We start from the raw sequence: 12,739 nt of genomic DNA, 5'->3' as shown, positions 1-12,739 counted from the left end.
CGTCGCGCCTACTTTCTTAATGGCAGGGGCCACGGGCCATCCAGAAGCCCGACCCTGGCCAGTCGACCGGGGGCGGGGAGGAGGTCCCTGTACAGTAGGTAGCCACCCAAGCTGCCCTGTGGAGGTGCTCAAGTGCGGCTTGTGTTTAGGAAAGGCCTTAGAAGGCGGCCCGGAGGAGGTTATTTTTCGTAAAGATGGGCTTTGCACTGGGAGGCCGAGAGAAAGCAAGCTTTGGGCTCCGAAAGCAGCAGTGGGCGCTGAGGCTGCGAGGCCGCGGGGAGGTGGCGGCGAAAGGAGCGGGCCGAGCCCGGAGGTCCCGCAGCTTTTCCCCGGCAGCAGGGCTGCCATCGAATGCCAGCATCCTGGGGCTGGGCGAGCGCGATTCGCTCGTGGGGAGTGCCCTCCCTTCTTCCCCACTGCTCCAGGCTCTGAATCCTACCCAAGAGAGCACGGGAGTTGTGGCCTGGGGGTACCACCCTTTCAGTGGATGGCAGTGCTCTTGAGCCAACCGTAGACCCCTGTCACTGAGGGAGAGCTCCTTCCCGATTCCCCAAGCCCCACCAATGCCCCGTTCCAGCTCCCCAATGGCCTCTGGTTGACTCTCCGGGGAGCTGGATCTCCCCTGGAGATTGGGGGCCGCTTAGAGCTTTAGGCACATCCCAAGATGGGAGGCTATTTCCTCAGGGGGTCGTCCGAAGACGCCCCAAACTGCAGAGCGCTGGTCTCGCCGTCGCGAGGACCGCGGAGTTGCGGGGGAGGGGCGGGATGCGGTTCCCGGAGAGGCGCGGGGAGGGCGGGGCCTCGTGGGCGGGGCGCTGGCGTGACCTTGGTCACTCTCCCGCCGAGACAGCCTCGGGGGTGGGACTCTCTGTCTCTATGGAGACCGAGAAACAGGGGATAATACGGCGGAGCCGCCTGGGCTGCAGTCCCACCCGGGAGCCGGCAGGGAGCGGAGCTGCGGAGCCGCCTGGTCTCCCGCGTCCATCGGTCCATTCCTGCGTCCTTCTGTCCGTCCGAACGCACACTTCAGGAGCAGCCGCGAGGTAGAAGCCCATAGGAGACCCAGATGCCCGCCACCCCAATCAGTATCCTGCACGATGAGGGTTTTGGGGAGCAGCCTGGAAAGGGTCCCAACCTCCGGCGGTCCCAGCCGAGGAGCCAGCTGAGCGGCCCTGCCCTGGCCCCAAGCATTCCGCCTCGCAGCCCCCACCTCCTGGTCCGGCTGATTGATGACTCCAGCTGTCCCAGTGGGAGCGGGACGGGTGGCTCCAGTTCACGGGTGTGGCCACTCCATCCATGGCCTGCAGACCCATGGGGCTGCGGCCTGCAACCCAGCGCCACCTGACCGCGCTGAGATGACCAAGAATCCATCTTTCCACGGACAGGAGTGAGCACTGCACGCAGGATCCGCCCAGTGCTTGGGCCAAGCACCCTGTGGCATCCAAGCTCCCCTGGACGTTACCCTTGGTGAACCAAGTGCGGGTCTTGGGGTCTCTGGTGGGAGGCTGCACCCAGGGAAAGGGAAGGGGAGTGCAGCGTGGACTGGGGTTGTGGTCCCTGTAACGTAGGAGCCACCGGTGCTCACAGTCCCAGAAACTGCCACTTAGGGATGGGAGTGTGGTCACTGGGGAGGAGTTTTCGGTGGAAGATGGGGCAGCCGGGCGGAGCCCAGGCTGTGGTCACTGGAAGCCCTAGTGTAAAAGGCAGAGCTAGAAGATGGTTGCTGAGACCGAGGGTGTGGTCAGGAGGTGGTAGTGGAGGAGGGGGATGTGGTGGGGAGGTCTCTACACAGGGATCTCTGCATAGTACCTGGGAGTCTCATGATGTTAATGTGTGGATGTGGACTGGGGCCTTCAGTGCAGGCTGAGGGTGTGGCCAGAGGGCTGCGGGTGTGTGGACAAATGGGTGCTGAGGGTCAGGGCGCCTTGATAAAGGGCTGTGGGTATTGGAGGGGGTGAGTGGCTGAGGCTATGGTCAGGGGTCTCAGGAAGGAATGCATGTTTGTGGCCAGTGGCCTCAGCCCCAGGGCTGCGGGTGTGGGGATGGAGAAGGCTGCTGTGCAGGCTCAGGGTGTGGCCAGCAGTCTGCAGTGGAGGGCTGTGGGTGTGGGGGGCACTTTAGTGCTGGACTGTGGGTATTACTGGGGTCGGCGCAGGCTTGTTAGTATATATGTGGGGGCTGGTGGCCGAGGGCTGTGGCTGTGGGTGTGAGGATGGAGGATGGAGGGCTGAAGGTATGGCCAGGGGTACAAGGCCCAGGGGGTGGCAGGCCAGGGCTGGGTGCACAGGGTTGCTGGGAATGTGGGCTGGTGTGGCCAAGTTCAGGGCATGGCCAGGGGAGGTCTGAGGTGTAGACATGACGAAGTGTGTTTCAGCCACAGCCCCACTTGCCAGCACGACTCTTGGGGTTTGTAACTCTACAGCCCCCACGCTACTAGCCCCCAACCTCCTGCTCCCCCAAAACTCCACAGTGGGAGGTTACAGCCCCAGTCGGTGGCAAGGGGCCAGGAAGCCACGGTTATGCCCCAGGTGCAGGGAGTGCTGGCGTGCCCCACCCGTGGGCCCTAGCTTCCCAGCCCAGCCCAGCCCCTCAGCACTGGGAGCTTCTCCCTGAGCTGCCCTGACACCATCCTGCCCTTAGCAACATTCTCCAAGCAGCACCACCCTCCCTTAGCAACCGTCTCCAGGCTTCGCAAACTGTGGCCAGGCCAGCCCCAAGCTCCCGCTCCCCTCATGTTTTTGTTTAACAGCAAATAGTAACAAGGCCTTGCTGGGCCAGCTGCACCCCTGCCCAGGGCATGCACCCATGCCCAGACTGGCTCTTGCTGGGTCCTCATGACCCTTACAGAGATGCCGTCCTCACTAAATGCCTGCCCGACCAGCAGCCTGGCCTGGCCCCAACCCAGCTTGGCATGGAGCTTCCAGGGAGGGGGCCTGCTCTGCCACCCTCACTTCCACCCAAGCAGGCCTTGTGCCAGGGCCAGACAAAGCCAGGGCCCCAGCTGCTGCCTTCACAGTCTTTCTGGACAGTGCCACTCTGTTCCCAGCCTGCTGTGGGCATCATTATTTCATCTGCTGAACCCTGCTGAGAGCCAGGGCTGGCATTAATGACAAGACCGTGCCTCCCGGGGCTCTTCCTCGGGGCTCTGTGGCCCAGGGTGACAGTGACTGGCCCCTCTCCCCAGGCAGCTCCAGCACCAACTCTGTAGCAGAACCTGCCCAGGTCTTGCAGGTTTGAGGTAGAGGCTGGGATGTTCTGGGCTTGGGGGAGGGGAAGGGCAGATTGGCTGGGAGATGACCCAGGTGGGTCTCTACAGGGTGGCATGGCAGCGAGCACAGACATCGCTGGGCTGGAGGAGAGCTTCCGCAAGTTTGCCATCCATGGTGACCCCAAGGCCAGTGGGCAAGAGATGAATGGCAAGAACTGGGCCAAGCTGTGCAAGGACTGCAAGGTGGCTGACGGAAAGTCGGTGACAGGGACCGATGTGGACATCGTCTTCTCCAAAGTCAAGTGAGCCCTAAGCAGCCCCTGCTTCTCATGTTCCCAGGAGGTGGGGAACTGGGGGGCTGGAACCAGGGAGGACATCAAGAAGGGGTCAGGGAAACACCATGATCACGAAGGTCGTTCTTCCAGGGCAAACCTTATCTATTGCCCTCCAGAGTTGCTGACCCCCGCGATTTCCCCAAACGTGGGAAAGAAATGCAATTGCATAATTTGTGGCGGCAGCGACTCTGTTTGTGCTTTTCCCTGGGGGAGAAAAAAGAAAGGGGAACCCTCATGGTGCCCACATGCCTGGCAGGGGGAAGTCTGCTCGGGTCATCAACTATGAGGAGTTCAAGAAGGCCCTGGAAGAGCTGGCGACCAAGCGATTCAAGGGCAAGAGCAAGGAGGAGGCCTTCGATGCCATCTGCCAGCTGGTGGCAGGCAAAGAGCCAGCCAATGTGGGCGTCACCGTAAGTGCCCTGCTGGTCTCGGGTGGCCACGGAATGGGGTGTGGGGAATCATGGCTGTGGGTGGGAAGGGCTGGGCTCCCTCATCAGGTGCCCCTGGGGAAACTCTGTCCAAACAGAAAGCAAAAACAGGGGGTGCAGTAGACCGGCTGACGGACACCAGCAGATACACGGGCTCCCATAAGGAGCGCTTCGACGAGAGCGGCAAGGGCAAGGGCATTGCGGGACGGCAGGACATCCTGGACGACAGTGGCTACGTGAGCGCCTACAAGAATGCAGGCACCTACGACGCCAAGGTGAAGAAGTGAGGCTTGGGAAGACCGCCCCGCCAAGTGCGGCTGCCCCTGCCAGAGGCTCAGGCCTGGATCTAAGGGGCACGTGGAGCAAGAGATCCTGGTCCCCTCCCTGCTGGACCTGCCACCCAGAGCTTCCTGCCTAGTCCCACGGGGCCGGCCCACCAGGCCTCTGACCCAGGCTGCTCTGCGGCCCCTTCCTCCTCCTTTTCCCACTCCCACTTCTGTCCACCTGGGGACAGTCTGCGCCTGTAGCCTCATGACCCCAAACCAGCCCCAGGCATGGCTAACCCCTGCCTGCTTGCCTCATATTTAAGCTGCTGCTCTGGCCAAGTGCCTAATTTTAACCCAGACCTCAATAAAGAAACCTTTTGTACCAATATGGCCTGGTTGACGATGACGGGGGAATTACATTCACACCCCAGTGATCCCCTCAGTGTCATCACCCCGCCGCATGCCACACACTGCTAATCTCTCCCCTTCCCCTGGCAGCCTTGCCCAGAAAAAGGCACTCATGAGTCCCCTTCTGTTAGCACAGAGCCATTCTGTCTGAGGAGACTCCTGAGGAAGTCCAAAGACTTTTAGCTGGGCCTGACGGGAGTCCTGACATCAAAGCTTGCCTTCCTGTGACCAGTGCCTTGGGTTTGGAGAGTTGGCCCCCTCTCCACTTTCACAGCAGTAGGAGGGATGAAACAGCCGACTCGGCCTGGGCCAAGCATTGGCAGAGGCCCCAGAGCCAGGCATCAGCTCTCGGTCTGCGAACAGGGGCTACCGAGGCAAGTCATTTTGGGTTCTGGCTCAGAATACAGAAAATGCAGGGCCAGGCAGAACCTTAGAGAGTAGCTCATCCAGGCCGGGCACGGTGGCTCACGCCTGTAATCCCAGCACTTTGGGAGGCTGAGGCGGGTGGATCATGAGGTCAGGAGTTCAAGACCAGCCTGACCAACATAGTGATACCCTGTCTCGATTAAAAATACAAAAATTAGCTGGGCATGGTGGTGCATGCCTGTAGTCCCAGCTACTCAGGAGACTGAGGCAGGAGAATCGCTTGAATCCGGGAGTTGGAGGTTGCAGTGAGCCGAGATGGCGCCACTGCACTCCAGTGTGGGCAACAGACACTTTGTCTCAAAAAAAAAAAAAAGAGAGTAGCTCATCTGACTCTATAATTTTATAGCTGAGGAAACGTCCAGAGAGTGGAGGGGCTTCTGCAGACTAGAGGCCAGACCATGCCGCTTGCCTCCCAGGCCAGGCTCTTTCTAGCAAGCCCCAGCATTGACTTCCAAAACTGGGACTGGCTGACCGGTGATAGGGCTTGGCACCCAACACTAGCCTGTGGTGGGAGGCAGGGCATCCCTCAGTAAAGGGGCCTCCTCTTTAATGTCCTCCCATCTGTTCCACATCCCTGGTGGGGGAAGGGGAGCCTCTCTGGTCCTGAGGATGCCTGGGTGTTTCCAGATCATCTCACTGAGGCTCTGGGTGTTTTGACAGAGCTATTCCCAAGCCAAGGCTTTTGGGCCACCTCTCCTTCCTTCCTTGCTGTGAAAATGGGGCTGGATGGGACTTTAGGGCCTACCCAGGAGAGGGTGGCTCCCAAAGGGGCTAGAAAAGGTATAAAAGGGCCAGTTCCCAAATGCCTGCTTTCCTGACCCAGATCACAAGACAAAGCAGCACCATTGTTTATCCTCTCATCCCACAGGCTATTGGGGGATGCTCCTGCCCAGGTGGCCCCACATCCCTTAAGCCCAGCTTTCCTTGGGGACAGGGGTGTAGCGGAATAGTATGGCTTGAGACAGGGATGTCAGGCGGGAATCGGCAGGCAGCAGGTGGGCACCTGGCCACAGCAGAGCCTTGCCTTGCAGCGCGGCTCCTCCTGACCTAGCTGACCGTGTCTCCTTGAGTGGCCCAGGGAAGAGCTTCAGGGACCTTCAGGCAGATCCTCCCACCAGCAAATGTTAAGAGGTAGAATGCAAGGCGTTTAATGAAAAAAAAAAAAAAAAAAAAAAGCAGAGGAACAATTCCTCTAGCCTTGGAAAATTCGTTTGAGTTGCAAGCTTAAAATGAACATAATAGGAGTGAAACCCAAATCCTCTGGCTTTCACCAAAACAGCCTCACAGGGAAGCAAATTTAACTGTGTTCCAAATTGGGCCAGGCTCCCACTATTCCACTGCAGGTGACAGTACCATCCAACGGTAGAGGGCCCAGCGGCTTCTCCATTCCTGTGACTGGCAGTATGTCTTGGAAGAACACAGAGAGAATGGCTGAGCCCCAAAACCCCACATCGTAGGAGTAAAGCCGCCTCTTCTCAAAATGCCGTTATGAAGCCCGAGGGAATTTAAGGCCCACTCAGGGCCGGGAGGACCCTAAGACCAAACGGGTCTAGCAGAATCTGGCACATGGCAGCCATTGCCCAGCAATGCCACTGCTCCTCCCCTAACAGCCTCCTTGTGGTTGAAAGCTTTGGATACCCTTGCTAGTAAAATCATGTTAGACAAAGGAGAGATTAGGATCAGAGGGACAGAGCCTGTAAAACCTGCTCTGTATGGCTGGGAGAACTCCCAACCTGAGAGTGGCTCTGCCCCTCCCTCTGGACATAGAACCTCCCTGAGGACCAGTCTCCATCCCAGACCCGTCTTGCTTTCTGGTGGTAGTGCCAGGCCTAGGGTGTGGGATTCTGCTCCACGTGTTTTCTGCTTGTTTCAAGGGTCCTCCGCTTTCCATGTTGAGTCCAGTTTGCCCTGAGCTCTTTGGCTCTCTCCTTGACATCGCAACCCCTACCCGTGCCCTATAGACCAAGTGCCATACAGGGAAAAATCAGAAACACAGATGACCTCCCCCGGAGTGGCCAGCAACCCTAGCAGGTGCCTGGCCTGGGGCAGGGTTGGTCACTTTCAATGACAATGGAAAATGGGGTGGAGGGTGGCACACACTGGGCCAGGATCTTTGTTCCCCTTAGGAGATGTCCTGAGCGGATTCTGGGGCTGGCACCATCAGGTGTTCATGGAGGAGGCAGGAAGGGCTGGGGTGGAGGAAAGCAGTGCATTATTCCTCCCTGCCGCATGGTGTGTCCATTAGGTTGGCCTGTGCACTGGGCTGAGACCCTGAAATATAACAACTCAGGGATGCAAGGCCACTGGCTGATGCTCCCCTACCTGGGAGACGAAGACAGGCCCAGGAAAGAGGCAGTGGGGGTGCAGGGAGGCTGCTCTTACTGACATTTCCACAGAGCACAAGCTCGCTCTAGCTCCCTTAGAGCCTTGCAGCTCAAAGAAACTTCTGGCTCCTCTGTACAAGTTGCTTTTGGGAAGCCACTTAAAATCCAGAAGTCTGTGGATTTATAACTTAGAAACTTGTGACTGTCACCTTCTTAGTATGGTGGTGGCTCTCCTTCCCTGCACAGCATGGAATCACGGGTACAAGTAACTTATCTAATCCTTCCACCTGTCTCTCTCTCTGATGTGGCCCTGAAGGTGAAGAGAAGAACCACGTGGCATTAGGTTGAAAATCCTTCACCTTCTACACACTCTCTGGCGACATTAGCGTGCTGGGAGGCCACTGAAGCAGAAACATACCTAGAACCACTTACATCATCTTTCCCCATTGATTTTTTAAATGCCCAATCAGGATTAAAAGTACAGAGCACCTGCATGTAAACTGGATGCTGAGCCCAAAGCTAACATATTCAGAAGCAGCATATCTAGTCCGGCCTGCCTCTGCCTCTTCTTTGGGCTGCCTAGCTCCCCTTTGGTCCTCCCCTACTTCACACATGATCAACCCATTCTCTTCTTCTCTTCTCCTTCTCCTGCTTCTTCTTCTTTCTTTCTTTCTTCTTCTTTTTTTTTTTTTTTTTTTGGAGACAGGGTTTTGCTCTGTTGCCCAGGCTGGAGTGCAGTGGTGCAATCATAGCTCACTGCAGCCTTGAACTCTTGGGCTCAAGCGATCCTCATGCCTCAACCTCCCTAGTAATTGGGCCCACAGGCATGCACCACTGCGCCTGGCTAACTTTAAAATTTTTTTGTAGAGATGGAGTCTCACTATGTTGCCCAGGCTGGTCTCAAGCAATCCTCCTGCCTCGATCTCCCTAAGTACTGGGATTACAGGCATGAGCCCCTGTGCCTGGTCCTGAGAAAGCTTCTCAAACACAATCTGTCACTCCTCTGCCTTCCCAATTTAAAATCTTCAAAGAGCGGTGCAACCTTGCTCCTGCTTACCTCCTCTCAGCCCCTCAGCTCCCTGAAGAAACCACGTCCCTTTCCATTTCCTGGCCTTCGCACATGCTGCTGCTCTCTGCAGCTTCTCCCCATTGCTCTTGCCCTCAGCCACATGCTTTGCCTAGTAACCTCTTCATGTCTCCCCCTTCATGAAAGATCACTTGCTCTGGGGACATTCTCATGACATTATACCTCTTCCATGTCCCACACTTCTATCCCTGCCCCACTATCCCCCTGTGGTGTTCCAGACTCTTCTGTATACTCTTGGCCTGGGAGGCTCTGCATCCCCTCTACCTGCTACCGTTCTTACTCATTCTGCAGCGTCCATTCAAACAAGCCTCACTGACACCTTCTCCAATCCTACAGTGGCCATTACTCACTCTTTCTCCCTCTTCAGAGCATCTTTAGGCTTTTGTTTAGACCTATTTAGTACCAATTCGAAGCTTTGGGCCCCATCACATGAGTTTGCTTTTTTCCCTGACTAAATTGTTGGCTGCTCCGGGGCAGACACCAGATGTTGTCAGCTTTTCACCATGGCGGGAGGTAATCAAACCCTGTTTGATGAATCTGTCGGATGTTCTTTTTTTTCTACCACACAGTTTCAAATGACACAGGGGAAAAATGTCTAGTGTTTTTTTCCCTTTCAACATTTTCAGCCAAATGTCTCTATGCAATGTCTATACAATAGCTGGGACCAAGTGCCAACTATTTCTGTGGGCAGAAGGAAAGAATGACTCAATAGGGGGAGATAAATAGAGATATAAAAAGAAGGACCAATACAATCTAATCAGAATACATTTCTTTCTTAATCTTTGTGAGTACATACCACCATACTGGTGGCAATGGCGGTGAGAGCCTCTGTGGACCAGGGAAGCTGTGGTGTGAGTTCCATGCTAGCTCCATAAGCCAGGCTCTGGGGCAGCATCCAAGACACTCTGTATTAGATACTGACCAGTGTCATGTGCCACTGGTGAGGAGGAAGACAACGTGCTTTTCCCAAAGGGCGATGATCTCCCCAGATGGTGACCCTTCTCAGGAGGCAGGAGCGCTTTCCCGGAATAACCTTTTGGCTCCTTATTCAGCTGCTGCAGCAGATACTCATTAGTTACCACCAGGGATCTGAGGCCCAGGAGAAAAAGGCAGTCATGAAATCATAAAAGCAAGAGAGATACCATGCAGACCCAAAATGTTTCCCAAAGGCAAATGTGAAATGAAGTCACATCTTTAAATAGAAGGAACTGTCCAATTTATGATTGAGTTATTTTAAAAGCAGACTTACAGTTTCTTCATTACAATTCTGTTTGATTATATTCCAGACTTACTGAAGCAATAATACATTTCCCATTTTATATATAGCTAGCGGTTGTTCTGTTCTTTCAAAAGCACTTTGATGATGAGGTAAGTAGAAGCCTTGGGTCACTGGCACCTGATCAGGCCTCCAATTTCTACCCCAAATCATAACATCTACTTCTAATCTATCCTGCCACTGCAATTCACTAATGGTGCTAGTCATGGCTGCATTGAACTCTGTATTACCATCTAATTTTTTTTTTTTCCGAGACAGAGTTTCACTTTTGTTGCCCAGGCTAGAGTGCAATGGTGGGATCTTGGCTCACTGCAACCTCTGCCTCCTGGATTCAAGCAATTCTCCTGCCTTAGCCTCCCAAGTAGCTGGGATTACAGGTGTGCACCACCACACCCAGCTAATTTTGTATTTTTAGTAGAGACAAGGTTTCACCAGGTTGGTCAGGTTGGTCTTAAACTCCTGACCTCAAGTGATCCACCTGTCTCGGCCTCCCAAAGTGTGGATTACAGGCTCGAGCCACTGCACCTGGTCTGTATTACCATCTAATGTTAAAAGCCATCCACACACTGGCAAAAAGAAAAAAATGTATGCACGATACTATTCATTATAGCACTATTTTTAATGGCAAAATATGTTAAACTAAATGTCCATCAATAGAGGACTAATTAAATAAGTGGTATATCATCCACACAACCGAGCACTATGCAGCTAGAAAAAGGAATGAGAACTACTCTATACACCACTATGAATGGATTTTCAAGATGAAATGTTAAAGCAACACTGTGTCTTCTTATGTAATAATTGGGGAATACAAATATACACCCACACTTACAATAGAAGGATAGTGGGAGGGAAGGAAAGGACAGCAAAGACAGGAAAGGAAGCTGGATTTTTCTGGATTTATCTTATTTTATAGAGTTGACATTGGGACTGTGTAAATGTCTTACATAATTATGAAAACAAGATTAAATCAAAATTATTTAAAAAATTTCCTAAGAATCAAGGGCAAAATAAAACAAATGAATCTGTATGGTTTCAGAAGGGTTATTTCTGGTTAATTTAAAAGAGAGTATTTTGACTGTACGTCACCAAAGCAATATATCCTAATGTTTTCAAAGTGTGGTCCCCAGACCAGTAGCAATAGCATCACCCAGAAGCTAATTAGAAATGCAGATGTTCAGTTCCCAACCCAGACATGCTGACTCAGAAATTGTGGGATGAGGCCCAGCAATCTGCATTTCAACACGTCCTTCGAGTTAATTTGGAGGCATACCCAAGTTTGAGAACCGTATTATGCTATTCTCTTTACTTTTGTAATGTTTGAAATAATTATAATGAAAAGGTTTTCAGACAAATCCAGAATGGTTCTGGGTCTAATCCTCTGAATATAAAGCTAACCAAATGAAAATCAGGAAGTGACGTAGGAGGCTGAAGGTTTGGGGATGGAGTGCTTATATTTAAACTGCAGTGAAAGTCCTCATAAATGTGTATTATCGCAAGCCAAAATCTCAAGGGCTTCTGTAAATGTAGCCATAGTCTTGAAGTCTCTTCTGATTTTTTTTGCCTTGCCTGTATCCTGGAGATGCTTTTTTTTTTTTTTTTGAGACGGAGTCTCGCTCTGTCAACAGGCTGGAGTGCAATGGTGCGATCTCGGCTTGCTGCTACCTCCGCCCCCCAAGATCAAGTGATCCTCCTGTCTCAGTCTCCCTAGTAGCTGGGACTACAGGCACGTGCCTTAAACTTTAATATGCTTACAAATCACCTGGGGATCTTGCTAAAAATAGATTTTAATGCAGTAGGTCTGAGGTGAGGCCCCACTTGTTTAGCAAGCTCCCAGCTAATTTTTGTATTTTTAGTAGAGACGGAGTTTCACCATGTTGGCCAGGATGGTCTCGATCTCTTGACCTCGTGATCCACCTGCCTCGGCCTCCCAAAGTGTTGGGATTATAGGCGTGAGCCACTGCACCCAGCCAGGGGTGCTGTTCTTTAAGGACTGATGCTGTTGAGCTCCTCTGAAGGAAACAACGCACTTTGGGTTCTTTCTCTATCACTCCCTGCGAAGTGCTCTTGATGTCTTCCGTGACCAATAGCAGGCACTTTCCAGAGGAGCCAAATGGCCGATTTTAGGGGTATGTACTGACCTCCCCAAAAAGTTAGCTGACCCAAACAAAGGTCTCATCAGATCCAGTGAGAAGCTAATTATCGAGGTGTTGCAACCCACCAATGCCAACAAAGATGATTAGTCCCTGATGTGTCCTGGGAAGCAGTAATTTTTATAATCCCTGAGCTAACTGGCCAGATACAGGAGGTTTACACACAGAATGGAGTTCACTTGCAAAGTGCATAGATATTAACTTTCCAAGCAAAACAAAGGAGATAAAAGGAGTAAATATCTGCTTCTAGAAGCAAGCTAGATAGACCCTCTCCTACCTCTGACTTTCATGGAGAACGGCAACTGTCTCCTCCAGCTTTTTCAGCTGGGCAAGCTCCTGGTTCAGGTAAGCCACCTGCATGGTCAGCTGTTGGTTTTTGTGCAGAAGATCATCTACAAAGGGCACAGTAGCCAGGGATGAAAAGGATTCCAAGGTGCTAGTCTTTGAGCAAAATATAAGTATTCAGATGGACATCTTGAGAACTGGGGGCCCCATGGCACCCAACTTCACACTCCATTTCCTTACTTGGAGATAGGAGATATGGTGGCAAGAATACAGGGTTTGGCAACAGATCTGAGTTAAAATTCAGCCACTTAATATTGCACGTGGGCTGGCCACGGTGGCTAACGCCTGTAATCCCAGCACTTTGGGAGGCCGAGGCGGGTGGATCACGAGGTCAGGAGTTCAGGACCAGCCTGGCCAAGATGGTGAAACCCCGTCTCTACTAAAAATACGAAAATTAGCCGGGTGTGGTGGCGGGCACCTGTAATTCCAGCTGCTCGAGAGGCTGAGGCAGCAAATCGCTTGAACCCAGGAGATGGGATGGAG

General features: G+C 53.1%; 2 protein-coding genes across 7 annotated transcripts in view; one reads left to right on the top strand and one right to left on the bottom strand.

Moving 5' to 3' along the window:
- The first annotated feature begins 872 nt into the window (after positions 1 to 872).
- TPPP3 (tubulin polymerization promoting protein family member 3) lies at positions 873 to 4,624 on the top strand. Of its 3 annotated transcripts, none has more exons than XM_054453928.2 (4): positions 873 to 1,043; positions 3,317 to 3,510; positions 3,800 to 3,953; positions 4,070 to 4,624. In XM_054453928.2, the coding sequence occupies exons 2-4, from the start codon at positions 3,323 to 3,325 to the stop codon at positions 4,256 to 4,258; spliced, it is 531 nt and encodes a 176-aa protein (XP_054309903.1). In that variant the 5' UTR covers positions 873 to 1,043; positions 3,317 to 3,322; the 3' UTR covers positions 4,259 to 4,624. The 3 variants fall into 3 exon arrangements, with proteins under 3 accessions (XP_054309903.1, XP_054309902.1, XP_054309904.1); XM_054453927.2 differs by having other exon boundaries at positions 906 to 1,387; XM_054453929.2 differs by having other exon boundaries at positions 906 to 1,476.
- Positions 4,625 to 9,230: 4,606 nt separating this feature from the next.
- The window catches only part of LRRC36 (leucine rich repeat containing 36), a 57,763-nt gene continuing 54,254 nt past the window's right edge, over positions 9,231 to 12,739 (bottom strand). For 2 of the 4 annotated variants that reach the window (XM_054453926.1, XM_054453925.1), the window contains 2 exons: positions 12,189 to 12,303; positions 9,244 to 9,571 (listed from right to left, as the gene is read on the bottom strand). In XM_054453926.1, coding sequence (XP_054309901.1) covers positions 9,346 to 9,571; positions 12,189 to 12,303 — 341 coding nt within the window. In that variant the 3' untranslated portion in view covers positions 9,244 to 9,345. Of the gene's footprint in view, positions 9,572 to 12,188; positions 12,304 to 12,739 lie in introns of all 4 variants that reach the window. The other 2 variants (XM_054453921.1, XM_054453922.1) reach the window with 2 other exon arrangements.

Source organism: Pongo pygmaeus, chromosome 18 (assembly GCF_028885625.2).
Source record: "Pongo pygmaeus isolate AG05252 chromosome 18, NHGRI_mPonPyg2-v2.0_pri, whole genome shotgun sequence".
Classification (NCBI taxonomy): Eukaryota; Metazoa; Chordata; class Mammalia; order Primates; family Hominidae; genus Pongo; species Pongo pygmaeus.
This window is presented reverse-complemented; position numbering and strand designations above follow the sequence as displayed.